Consider the following 13,198-nt stretch of genomic DNA (forward strand, 5'->3'; position numbering starts at 1 on the left):
GGCCCGCATTCCCTCGTCACAAAGGACGGCACCACGTGCAAGTCACTTATCTGTAGTCATTTGTCGCCCAGTGGTCGATTATGCGAGGTGAGCGTTACAACATTCGTTGCACGCCTCTCTCAAGGCCCGTCCTCTGCATGAGTTCACCGCTATGGTTGGACACTCCGTCACTGAACAGCTCACCATATCGGTGCAATACCACCGAGTACGCGCCCCCCCCCCCCCTCCTACGCTTAAATTCTGCCGTTTTTCCCAGGTTTGCTGCACGAACGCGCAGCCGGCGCCGGGCGGCTCGGGGACCTCGGGCGCGCCCGCGGGCGTGGTGCCCGACACCCAGCGGCCCGACTATGACGTCTGGAAGTTCTGCAAGTCGTACCCACTCAGCGTGGCCTGCGCGCACTCCCGACGGGTAAGCACTGGACGCTGGGCGCTGAGAAACTGGCCGGTGTGCAGCGACGGTCAGCGGGGCGCTGGGCGCTGGCTGGTCTGCAGCGACAGTCAGCAGGGACGCTGGCCGGTGTATAGCGACAGTCAGCAGGGGCGCTGGGCGCTGACTGGTCTGCAGCGACAGTGAACAGGGGCACTGCCCGGTGTACACCGACACACGGGAGGGGCGCTGGGCGCTGGCTGGTCTGCAGCGACAGTCAGCAGGGGCGCTGGGCACTGACTGATCTACAGCGACAGTCAGCAGGGGCACTGGGCGTTGGAAACTTGACGGAGGCGCCGGACTCCGGTGACGCCCAGTAGACTTGTGCAAGGAGTTAGAACGCAAATACCAGGGCGATGGGCGGATGATTGGACTAACGATGCTCACCAGACAAGTTTCAGGCGGAGGGCATGCAGCAGGCCGTACTTTACGCCGATAAAATGTCTTGAGGATGAGAACAGCTCGTAACATTGAGGGCCGTCAAAAAAGTCATTGTTTTGGCACTAGAACGTCTCTTAACCAGACCTCTCGATACACTGGAGGTGGTTAGCTCAGCGCAAGAAATCGAACTCATAGCGCCGAAAAAGGCGCTGATCGACGATTTACTTATATCAAATATATTACGTAGCGGGAAGCATACGCGGGACTTTGTCAAAAGCATCGTGAAAAGCACGCATGCCCAGGTTTACTGTAAGGAGCTGTTACGTGAATATCCATATTTTCATAACACTATTTTTTGCTCGGATTATGTGCCTGGGGGGGGGGGGGGGGAAGGGATAATTCACTATTTTGCTAATTTTTGCACGTTGTTCACGTTTATCTTTACTGGACGTAAGAAACGTCCGCTGGTGCTCAAAATTGACAAACGGGAAGACTGGCGTACAAATACGTACTAAACATGTGTTGTTGATTTCGGAATGAAGTGTGTGAGCGAAACTTGCTCCCTTGTTTTTTTACGCGAGGTAGTAGACATAGATTTTATCCCACCGAAAATCACCTCCTGTCCGTCGCAATTAAAAGCGATCCCTGAAAGAGTGGGCTGACACCAATGTTAAGTTACAAAATGTCAATCGCGCACTCAGCGGGGAAATCTTGGGAAAGGACGCCAAGTTTAAAAAGTTGTTTGTGTAATAATCATAAGCTAACGCGTCGTACGAATGCATATTTATAGGCAACTGCCATAACGGTCATCATGATAAGCAAGCGAAATCAAGCCATGTTACGACATGCGCGATATGGTAGGCGACCACAAATCACTATGGTGTACGATGTAAATTTCAGTTTTTGAGGTCAATTTCACGAAAGCTACAACTGTTGCGAAATGCTAAATCGATATGTGATGTAAAGATTTAGAATAAGCACAAATTATTGCGTTTCACTAGTTGAGAACAACGTGATCACAAATGTTTAAATGACTGTAAGAAATCATATGATTACTGAGTGATGATTTCATGTTATCATAAGGTATCTATTTCACGCACCAGTAAATTTATAAACAAATAATGACAACACAACATTTGCGAAAAGGAATATATATATATATATATATATATATATGTATATACATATTAATGTAGATACACTATGTCAAAACGGAGGGTGCCTCGACATGTTTCACCAAAGAAGCTGAGCTCTCAGGGACGTCAAGAGCTTCGGGTTCTAAGCAGGCTGCAGGGAGTTTGGATTTGAGGTAGACTATCAGACAGATGCCTATTTACATTGGCAGGAAGAAAGCAACGTTTAGCGCCCGCCATAGCCATAACGCACAAGGGTGAGGGCACACCGCCACAAACTACACCGCTGCCTCCCAACGGTCCCCCTGGGTCAGCCCCCGGCAAATGTCCCTCTCAGTGACAATGTCCCTCAAATGTCCCTCAAATGTCCCTCTGGGCGGAGACAGTTTGCTCCCGTGACATTTTTACGTCAACTGCAGAACGGCCGACACTTTTCAGCCTGGTGCTACTCATGCCTTTATCCCACATCCATGTCAAAGCTATCCGACAATTTTGGGTGCCAGGTCATGCCGGATCAATGACCCAGATAGTTTTAGGTATTCGGCATCTCACTGGAGGTGGTTGAATACGACACTTGCTGATCATCCAGTCCCTATTGTTTTTGCATTCGTACCTTATTACGCAGCGTTGCCGCTACTGAAGTCCAGAAATAAATTTTCCGTCATAGTTGGCCGACCTGTTGAGCTTTACTTTCATTCTGTGATGATATGTTCTCAACTTGTAAGAGGTATTGATTTCATTTATCTGAAGACTTGACTTTATTAATCTGAAGACTACAAAACGCACTTTACACGCACGGTTGGCTTGTTTTTACTCTTCATGAGACCTAACAGCGTTGTGTCCTCATCTGCTCGTGACATTTTACCCAAATAGCTATCTAACGTCACTGCCCTAACTTGAACCTTGAAACGTAAACTGGCTTGACAACTGGTTGATCTCGGTCAAACGCTTGCAGCGTATAAGTATGGACTGAGCACAGTGCTGCACACACCTAACCGTTCAGTTTATAGCAGATTGAAACGATGGGGTCAACTGTACATGACAGGAAGATGGCGTCATGTGACCTTGGCCTGCGGTCAACTTAATAAATAACATTACTAAAGGTTGTTTGTTTTAAAAAGGCACAGACACTTTTTGACGGCGTTTCACATATATTTTTGTATACATCTTACCCCGGACAGCAGGGGGTAGTTGTCTACTCCCCCCACCCCGCCTCCTTCCTCCTCCGCCAGTTTTAGGTTGGTGAGATCTGGTGAGGTCTTCGGCAGTGCAAGGGTTAATGGCTCACGCTGGCCGCCCGAACATTATCTTCTTGCCAGGTCGGCACGGAGCGAAACGTAACACCTTTGTCCGAACCGGACCATGCATAGAGGAGGGGAGGGGGGGGGGGGGAGATATTTGGCTGATGTGAAGCACTGGCGGTGACTCGGTTAGGAAAGTCACATAATTGATGAGTTTATGTAATTCACTTTTGTCGTTTCACCTTCGCATAGGGCGATGATACAAACAGATGCTTACCTTTTGTCCCGAACTTTGTCATGCCTACCCATATGCCTTGTTTGTTTTCGGAACAATTTATATCAGTTTGATGAGCCTGTGTTTTGCTCCAACGCGTCCTAAAAATACCTTTCTTAGAATTACCTCTTAACAAGGCAACGAGACCAAATTTGAACACGTTATCTGCACTTTATGCTTCTAAAATTCATCCAGTTTCAGAACGCCTTTTATGACAGCGATATGCTAAAACGCTTGTAATAACTTGGGCACTATTATTCGACTACTTTCATCCGCAAGGCATCGATGCAGTAATCCGGGTCATACGCAGTGATCACTGCAGTTCCACTTCCGCGAATCCCTTGCCACGTGTTCTCACCGCTTCTTAGTAATACATGCACCGTTTTTTTCAACCGATTACATGGACAGTGCACGTTGTGACCGACATTGCCAGAGGTGTCGAAAGGGTGTCACTCGACGGCTTTGCCGCTCACCAGACGCTGATGCTTTTCATCACTGATTTCAGCTTAATGCTCGTCCCACACTTCGGGAGTCGGCGTACTTTGATGCCGACGCCGACGCCAGGCGGCTCAAGTAAGTAGACTTATGCATGTTGATACGGAACACTTATGAATGTGTGAGTACTTGCAACATTCCTCATTTCCTCCATCTGCACGGCGTAGCCCGGGGAAACGAGCACTGAAAGTCGTTACAGAGGGAACTTGCGAAGGAGAATGCACGGGCCTGCTTTACAGTTAAAGCTACCGGCAAAGCCACATCTAGCAGATGGTGGGCAGTCATTACCTGTAACGTATTTGAAAATAATGATTTAATGCTAAGGTTACGGCGCTCCCCTCGTAAGCGTCTCTGCTATTTATGATTGGAACCAAGGTCCTCTGATTGCGAGTCCAGTACTCTACGAACTGAACAACAACAGCCCGGCCGATTATTCCATCCGTCACTCGGATACCTTGCCCCAGCTCTTTCGCAAGACGGCACTGTCTACACTGCGCAAGTTGTGCACTAGTCCGAGCGCCATGCTGAGAGGCACGATGCGATGCGATGCGATGCTGGATGCGTATCTTAAGAGGCGCGTGATATCATTTGATCCTAAAGCCCAGCACCTGAAGGTGGCTGAAACCTACAGGCACTCTTCAGCACTGAGCGCTGGGGTAAGCACTGTTTGTGGCCTACCGACGATTCAGGGAGTTCGCGAGGCAGCAAAGCAGCGAGGGACGACTGAGGGGGTACTGTTCCAGGTATGAATGCCTGAAAAGTGACATAAGCAGCTGCAAAATCCCCACATGAAAGTGATAGCCTGGGCAGGAGACCTGGTCTGGAGGTCTGGACGCGTGGTGCCGCCACCGTGTGGGGCATAGGGAGAGATTGCTGTTGTATATACAGACGCCGGGAGAGAGGCGCCAGCCCCTGTTGCCGGGGCTCTGGAACCTGTCCAGCCCACGGAGGCCGAGCAGAAGCGCCGGAGCCGGCCCACGGGGACCGAACAGGACCACCAGAGACGGCCCGCGGAGGCCGGGCAGGACCACCAAAGATGGCCCGCGGAGGCCGGGCAGGACCACCAGAGATGGCCATATGAAAGCCAAATTTTACCCATGACAGACGCCGGACGCGCCCCTGGCTGAGCCAGAGACGTGGTGTAAGTGTATCACCACAGAGCTGGTCTTTGCTCCGAGCTTCCAGTTACGCACGTTTCGAGCCCCAGTGGCGTAGCCAAGCAGGGTGCCTTCGGGTCCTGACCCATCTGGACGTGGCGAGGCCACCTGGGGACAAATCCACAGTAATTCTTGGGAGTTAAAGGCGCCTCTAGTGTAATCATTTAAAAGCGGATCCCGAGGAGTATCACAAAGGGATTCCAAGCCTACAATGATAGCGGATCCCAAAAAGTTTTACAATCAGCGGCCAGAGCGTCCACTTTGGCTGGAACGGTCTCAACTCGACCCGATTCGCCCTCTTCCTGGGGCGAAATCCTGACTAGGCCTCCGCCAAGGCCCGGCCTACAGCCGGGCCGGGCCTCTTGTGGCCTTGTGCCGGGCCGCACAAGGCCACAAGAAGAACTTTGATTTGTATGACATCGGAGGAGCCTCAGTCGTGATGTGGGGGTTCTGAAAACGTCTGCTGTTTCCATATTTCAACCGTTGAACTTCTTCACGGAAATCCCAGTACGCAGAGCAACGGCAGACGAGTCGCTCAAAGAACAGGAAATACATGCCGATGATGCATGCACGTGCTTAAGCGATTCCCTTGCCAGCGGTCTACTGATTTCTCTGGAGTATATTCCAGACTGTTTATATTCCATTCGACGAATTTGGTCCAGTTAGGCGAATCATTTCATACGATGGCTTTGATTGATGCCAGAACACATGACATAATAACATCGTGGTGTTAGTGTGATGTAAGAGCCAGACCCGTTTCTAAGTTGAAAGCTGCGCATATCTTCCCCGAATCTACATTGTCGTGTGACAGATCCCTGAATGAGAGCTGCTGCGGCTCTGACAGATCCCTGACTGAGAGCTGCTCCGGCTCTGACAGATCCCTGACTGAGAGCTGCTCCGGCTCTGACAGATCCCTGACTGAGAGCTGCTCCGGCTCTGACAGATCCCTGACTGAGAGTTGTTCTGGCTCTGACAGATCCTTGACTGAGGAATGTTCTGGCTCTGACAGATCCCTGAATGAGAGCTGCTCCGGCTCTGGCAGATCCCTGAATGAGAGCTGTTCTGGCTCTGACAGATCCCTGACTGAGAGCTGCTCCAGCTCTGACAGATCCCTGACTGAGAGCTGCTCCGGCTCTGACAGATCCCTGAATGAGAGCTGCTCCGGCTCTGGCAGATCCCTGAATGAGAGCTGCTCCGGCTCTGACAGATCCCTGACTGAGAGCTGCTCCGGCTCTGACAGATCCCTGAATGAGAGCTGCTCCGGCTCTGGCAGATCCCTGAATGAGAGCTGCTCCGGCTCTGACAGATCCCTGACTGAGAGCTGCTCCGGCTCTGGCAGATCCCTGAATGAGAGCTGCTCCGGCTCTGACAGATCCCTGACTGAGAGCTGTTCTGGCTCTGACAGATCCTTGACTGAGAGCTGTTCTGGCTCTGGCAGATCCCTGAATGAGAGCTGCTCCGGCTCTGACAGATCCCTGACTGAGAGCTGTTCTGGCTCTGGCAGATCTCTGAATGAGAGCTGCTCCGGCTCTGACAGATCCCTGAATGAGAGCTGCTCCGGCTCTGACAGATCCCTGAATGAGAGCTGCTCCGGCTCTGGCAGATCCCTGAATGAGAGCTGCTCCGGCTCTGACAGATCCCTGACTGAGAGCTGCTCCGGCTCTGACAGATCCCTGACTGAGAGCTGCTCCGGCTCTGACAGATCCCTGACTAAGAGCTGTTTTGGCTCTGCGAGGCCCATGCGATGCGCGTGACCACTCAGATCATCCAGCGCGTAACCACTCAGATGATCCAGCGCGTGACCACTCAGATAATCCAGCGTGTAACCACTGAGATGATCCAGCGCGCGACCACTCAAGTGATGTGACCGTTCCACAGGTCTGCCATCGGCTACTTTGACGCCACGGACGACGAGCTGATCGATGTCCTGACCAAGAGAACCTTCTCCGAGAGGGCACTCATATCGCAGGCTTACTCCAATCTCTATGGCAAGGTCAGTCTCGTCCAACACCCTGCGTGAAATGCTGACCTTCCTTTGGGCCCCGGACGTTTTTCAGTTTGATCTTTGCCCACGCGCTGAAGCACGCGCTGTAAACGCGACGTGGGTGCGCTATTCGCTGAAGGCCTTGCAGTATGTGAAAGGAAGCTGTACTTAAACTGTCGGAACGAACGAGCGATCAGATTTGTGATCTGACCTGCTTGCTTTTGGAGACTTGTAGGCCGTATAGAGAAGCGAAAATCAGAAGAAAGGAGATCGGAAGAAGAGTTGGGGATGCAATTTTTCGGCGTTTGCCATCATCAGGCATTATAAAGAGGACAGAAAGGAGAAGGGAAGAAACATAAGCCTGGCACGTCCCCTACCCATGCAACAACTACCTGTGCGCGACTAGCGGCTGCAAATTTCGCGCCTGTTTGACGCCGGCAGCGACATCTATTGGTGGCCTGTTGGTGAGATTGAGTGACAATAGATGGCGCACGGTTAAAAACCACGAGACAGTGTGTTAGGCTTTAACAGTTGCCGCACATCATCCATCAGATTCCATCTAAACGCCATGTGGTTGAAGGGAGTCATCACTAGATGGCAGCGCCGGCGTCAAGCAGGCGGGATTTTGTGAGCCGCCAGTGCAGAGCGGGCAATCGCAGGGCTAGGATACGTGTCCTGCACACTTTTCCTCTTCTTTTCTGTCCCCTCTCTACGTGACCGATGATGACGATCACCAGAACTTCGTGTCTCTAGCTTTTTTCTGATTTTCGCTCATCTACCAGCCTGCAAGTTTCGAACGAAAACAAGTCAGTCTATCATGACATCAGGTCATTTATCTATTATAAAGAATAATGACCTGCATCGATGTTGTGATCCAAGCATCCACTTATTGGATTCAGGTACAGTTTCATCTGAACCCAGAGGCATGCACGCAGCTTCACCGTTCACCCTTGGTTGAGCGGACGAAAGTTGGTTCAACTTCGACAGCCCGACTGTATATGCCGCGTTCGGGTGTTCAATCCAGCTGCCAATTGAGACTCAAAGTCGAACTCCATTGACAACCAGTCAGCACAAATGTGTCAACGAAATGTGTGACATTCCTCTGAGTGGCCCCTCCTCATACCACTTGTTCCTGCCATGCAGAACCTGTACAGGGACGTGACCAGGACAACGCGCGGCCACTTCGAGAACCTCATGCAGGCGCTGCTTCGGGGAAGCACCTACTACGAGTACCTGGCGCAGGAGCTGCACGACGGCATGGACCGCATCGGCACCGACGAGGACACCGTGCTGGAAACGCTCATCAGCAGCACCAACGACGAGATCAAGATCATCGCGCCGCTCTACTACGCCAGTGAGTGGGGCGCGGGAGAGCGCTCAGCCTCCAGAGCCGAGGCCGCTGTGTCCGGACGAAGCGCTGGTGCTGTGTCCGGACGAAGCGCTGGTGCGCCACGGGCGTTTCGCTCGCTCCTGCCTTCGCTCTGCTTTTGTCGCGGCGTTAGGTGGAGTGCCGGGGTTGCAAGTGACCTGGCAGGGCACGCTGTCTCCGCACCAGAAGCCTCAGGCAGGCCAGTGAGGCGGACCGTGGCGGTCACACAGCCTCCCCTAGAAAGCTCTCGGCACGGCGTGCTCAACGCTGTCACCCCCACACGAGCTCAGAGACAGCATTGAGGCGTCTGCGTGTGTCACCGATTGGCGCTCACCGAACCATGTGTCACCGATTGGCGCTCACCGAACCAAGTCGAAGAGAACTTCTGTGTGTAGTCGGTTAGCGCCTACGCTCTTGAGCCTAATAACGACTCTATCTGATGTGTATGTTTGCTAGCGTTACGTGATCCACTCCTGGTGCTGAGGGACATGCAATGTGCGGTGGCCGTTCGCTGCAGCTAAACCCAACAATGCACTGTCTGACGCGGTGTCACTCCTCAGTCGAGCAGGACACGCTGCTGGATGACATCAAGGGCGACTTCAGAAGCGACCTGGAGGACATCCTGGTAACGCTCGTCAACGGCAGCCGAGACAACAGCTTCAAAGTCAGCAAGCAGCGAGCCAGAGAACAGGCGGCTGCTCTTTACCAAGACGGTGGGTCTGCGGGAGTGGTGATGGCTGGGGATGGGGACGGCGGGTGTGACACGCTCAGCGGGCTGGAAGCCTTCACTCGCATTAACAGGTATGTGTATATATGTATATATATATATATATATATATATATATATATATATATGCATGTATATACACATATATGTGTATATATGTGTGTGTGCCTGTTAACATACATATAACAGGTTATATATATATATATATATATATATATATATATATATATATATATATATATATAGTGTGTGTGGTGTGTGTGTGTGTGTGTGTGTGTGTGTGTGTGTGTGTGTGTGTGTGTGTGTGTGTGTGTGTGGTGTGTGTGTGTGTGTGTGTGTGTGTGTGTGTGTGTGTGTGTGTGTGTGTGTGTGTGTGTGTGTGTGTGTTGTGTGTGTGTGTGTGTGTGTGTGTGTGTGTGTGTGTGTGTGTGTGTGTGTGTGTGTGTGTGTGTGTGTGTGTGTGTGTGTGTGTTGTGTGTGTGTGTGTGTGTGTGTGTGCCTGTTAGCATACATATAACATGTATTATATATATATATATATATGTATACTATAATGTATGTTTACATATACATAAGTGCATCATATTCATGAGTTGTGATGAAGCGTCTGAATAGTCATATGAGGATTGCGAGAAGTGTGTTTCTATGATAGCACTCCGATAAATAATCTGATGGTAAACCGACGCATGCCACCTTACCCATGGAACACTCAGTTAATATTGTCTGTCCGTGCCCATACCCTGTAGTAATGGCGCTGAGACTCATGAACCAAGAGCGTAACAGCGTTGAAGGCGGCTGCAATCTTCGTCTTCCTTGGACTAAATATCAGCGTCCAACGGCTAAAAACTTACCTGGATATGCAGACAAAGGTTGCAAGAGGCCACCATCTCAGAGCATTGCTTCACATTTGAAGCATTGCCAAATGCTTGCTTCCACCTTGCTAAGTTTCAGCCGTGGCTGGAGACTGGAATCCGCTTGAATCCGCTTGAATCTGGAATCCGCTTGACGTGACGCCCTATCGTCGGACATGGACTCGATTCTAGTGATTGGAAAGTATTTAAAGCAGTCATCGCATGCCTGACGCTTGTCGCCACATGTTTATTGGTCATTTCTAGGCGAGGCCTCTAAGCGGCTTTTTGATTTCCCAGTTATTTATCGCGGAGCAAGGCCGATAGCGGCGCGCTTACGTGTGTGCAATGCTCTTCGCAGCTGCACTGAAAAACTCACATAAAGCATTGAACTTTTTAAGGTTTCCTGGCTCTCCCTGATCCAACGCCAATCTAACTCACCAGCGTTCTTAATCTGACGGTCCCGTGACTTCAACGGCAGGAGAAAACCGCCTCGGTACCCAAGAGGAGACGTTCAAGTACTACCTGACGCGCGAGAACTACGCGCAGCTGGCCCTCATCTTCTCGGAGTACGAGCAGCTCGCCGGACAGTCCTTCACCGAAGCCCTGGAGGACGAGTTCTCGCGTCATGTCGAGGACGCCGTGCTGGCCATTGGTAAGGCGATGGAGATGGTTCAGCTGGACCGACTGACATCCTGAGAATCTCTTTCAGCCCTCGTCTAGGGGACTTGATGTCAAAGTACGCAGATGTAAACGCACGCAGAAAAGATGTAAAGATGTAAGCGATATGGATTCCCTAGGGGGCCACCGAAAATCCTGGCGTGATTATACAGCATGCGGGAGAAGTATCCTCAGAAAGCATAGGGGGTCGTATCGACCCCCCCCCCCCCTTCTATCAGTGCGAGAGGTAGAATTGGAGATAAGTGATAGACATTAAATAGGAGGGCCAGAGGTCGCGGCTGTACACAAAGGGAAAACCGCGTTATGCCTCAAACGATGCCTTACTGCTTTCACAACTTGTCAGTTCTTCGGCCTCTAAGCAAGACAAGCAAAGAGCAGGGCATAGAGCCAAACCAGCCCTCCTCGTTCGAAATGGCTTGCCAGTGGAAGCCATCAGCCAATCGCCGGGGAGGGCGGCACCTAACCTAACTTAACCCACCCCTCCCCTCGCCGCAGTGGAGGTGACCCGTAACCTGCCGCGCTACTTCGCGCTGCGCCTGCACGACGCGCTGTGGGGTCGAGGACCGCTCAGCAAGGACGACAGCTCCCTGATCCGGATCGTGGTGTCGCGCGCCGAGATCGACCTGGCCACCATCGCCGAGGAGTACAGGCTGAAGTACGGCCGCGCGCTCGTCGACGACATCGAGGTGAGCTTGGTGGGCCGCGGCGCGGCACCGGACGCGGCTGGCGCCACGCCAGAGGTCGGCGCGGTAGGAAGCGCCGCGGTCTTTAATCGGGAGACTCGAGTTCGAATCCTATCTCACTCGTGATGGGACAAAAACGGTTATAAGCAGTTAAAACGGTTTATAAACGGTTAAAATGGTGTATTCGTAGTACGACTGAGCAACATTGGTGACATTTCGCACTTGCTGTGGTATATGAATCTCGCGGGGACTCACGGAGTTATTAGGCCACCACGGACTTATACGTAAAAGTTTGCTACAATACTACAGTACAGTACAGTTTGCTACATCGTTAAAAGGTCGAATGCCAGAGGGCAAAAGGTTATCAAAAACACTAGGAATTCATGCATCTAGTGAGGTTAATATAGATGTGAGGATAGTCATTTTCCTCCTAAAGTTGCCGTACATTTTTAACGCTTGTGATGCTCGCTTCACTGCATTGGCTATTAGCTTTATTAAGGTCTTTGTTTTACCCTAATCTTGTACCCATGCGCTCTGAAATGCAACATAACATTGATCACGAAGTGTGCTGTTAGTGCCAAATGCAGCTAAGCTCAGCGCAAAACGCAAACATGGCGCAAACACGCTTGCCTGTGAGCCGAATCGTACATTCTCTCTGTTCGTCACCTCGAACAAAAGCATACCTGATTTCATAGCCAGCTGAGCCCAACAGACCACGCCTGCGTCGCCTTCTCCTACTCATATCCTGGATAGTTTCCGCGCTCAGCGGGGACTCATATCGTTGGTGTCATTTCACGCCCTCGGCTGACCTGACGACCCGGCGATGCCTTGTTTCAGCTCAAGTCCACTGGGGACTATGAGGAGGCGCTCGTCTCACTCTGCGGCCGCAGCCCCAGCAAGTGACTTGCCACCAACGACCGGTGACATGCGCTGTGGCTAGTGACGATTCATAGCCAGAAGCCTAAATGCGACCTGTTTCCAAGCGCTATGCGTTTTCTGACAATATCACAGTATCAAACAAACCTGGCCAATATCTGATTCTTGTGGAGATTACAACGATCCGCAGTCTGCGCCCAACGTTTTAGGTCGCGCTCGCTTGTCGCGTCCTTTCTTGCGCGGATTTGGCAATGTGAAGAACTGTAGAGACTGATAAATAAATTGATGTATCTGGGCGTCCGAGTGATGTAGCTTACGTTCCCTGATTCAGAGCCGGATCCAGCTATCAGAACCGACGTAACGTCAGCTCACTAACAAACGTAAATCTGTCCGTAGGACTAACATAGCTTGAAGGTCTTAGCGCAAGGGACCAAAACGTCACTGTCCAGCAATAAACAGACGATGCGGGACAGTGCACTGTGTGAGTTAACCGTTTTGGGTGATCATATTTTTTTTCATATTTGGGTGATCATAAGACGGCTCGGTAACACATACAACAATGCATTTTTACCAACACGAGCAAAGTATTAAGTGGATGTATGACGTACATTCATCTTTATTTTTAATATAAATGCTTCAGAGAACATTGGCATTACATCTCACCGTTTATGAGCTATGAACATCTGATGGACATCCATTTCGTCCAACGCCAATCTGGATCGGCCAACCTTTGGAGCCGGCCATCATGCCCCCATTTTTCGGAAAACGCACAGGGTCTTCAAGTCAAACTCAGCACCTTGCTCCTAACCCGAACCGGGGAGCAATTTAACACCATTTTACCGGAAATGAAACTTAACACGCGTCTGGGTGGCCGGCTGAATACCACATGCCGGGGTGAGTGGATTGAAGTTGACGCTTTGAT

At 51.1% G+C, this 13,198-nt stretch overlaps 1 protein-coding gene across 1 annotated transcript; it reads left to right on the plus strand.

Moving 5' to 3' along the window:
- Nucleotides 1-256: 256 nt before the first annotated feature.
- Nucleotides 257-12,572, plus strand: LOC119113814 (annexin A3; the record flags this gene model as incomplete). Its single annotated transcript, XM_037238046.1, is given in 8 exon segments — nucleotides 257-409; nucleotides 3,962-4,029; nucleotides 6,987-7,101; nucleotides 8,236-8,446; nucleotides 9,022-9,174; nucleotides 10,518-10,691; nucleotides 11,213-11,403; nucleotides 12,238-12,572. Coding segments are annotated over 8 exon segments (1,131 nt in total), but the record flags the coding sequence as incomplete, so codon positions are not given.
- Between the last annotated feature and the right edge of the window lie 626 nt (nucleotides 12,573-13,198).

The sequence above is a fragment of the Pollicipes pollicipes genome, unplaced genomic scaffold (genome assembly GCF_011947565.3).
Source record: "Pollicipes pollicipes isolate AB1234 unplaced genomic scaffold, Ppol_2.1 Scaffold_7262;HRSCAF=8765_pilon_pilon_pilon, whole genome shotgun sequence".
NCBI classification, from domain to species: Eukaryota; Metazoa; Arthropoda; class Thecostraca; order Pollicipedomorpha; family Pollicipedidae; genus Pollicipes; species Pollicipes pollicipes.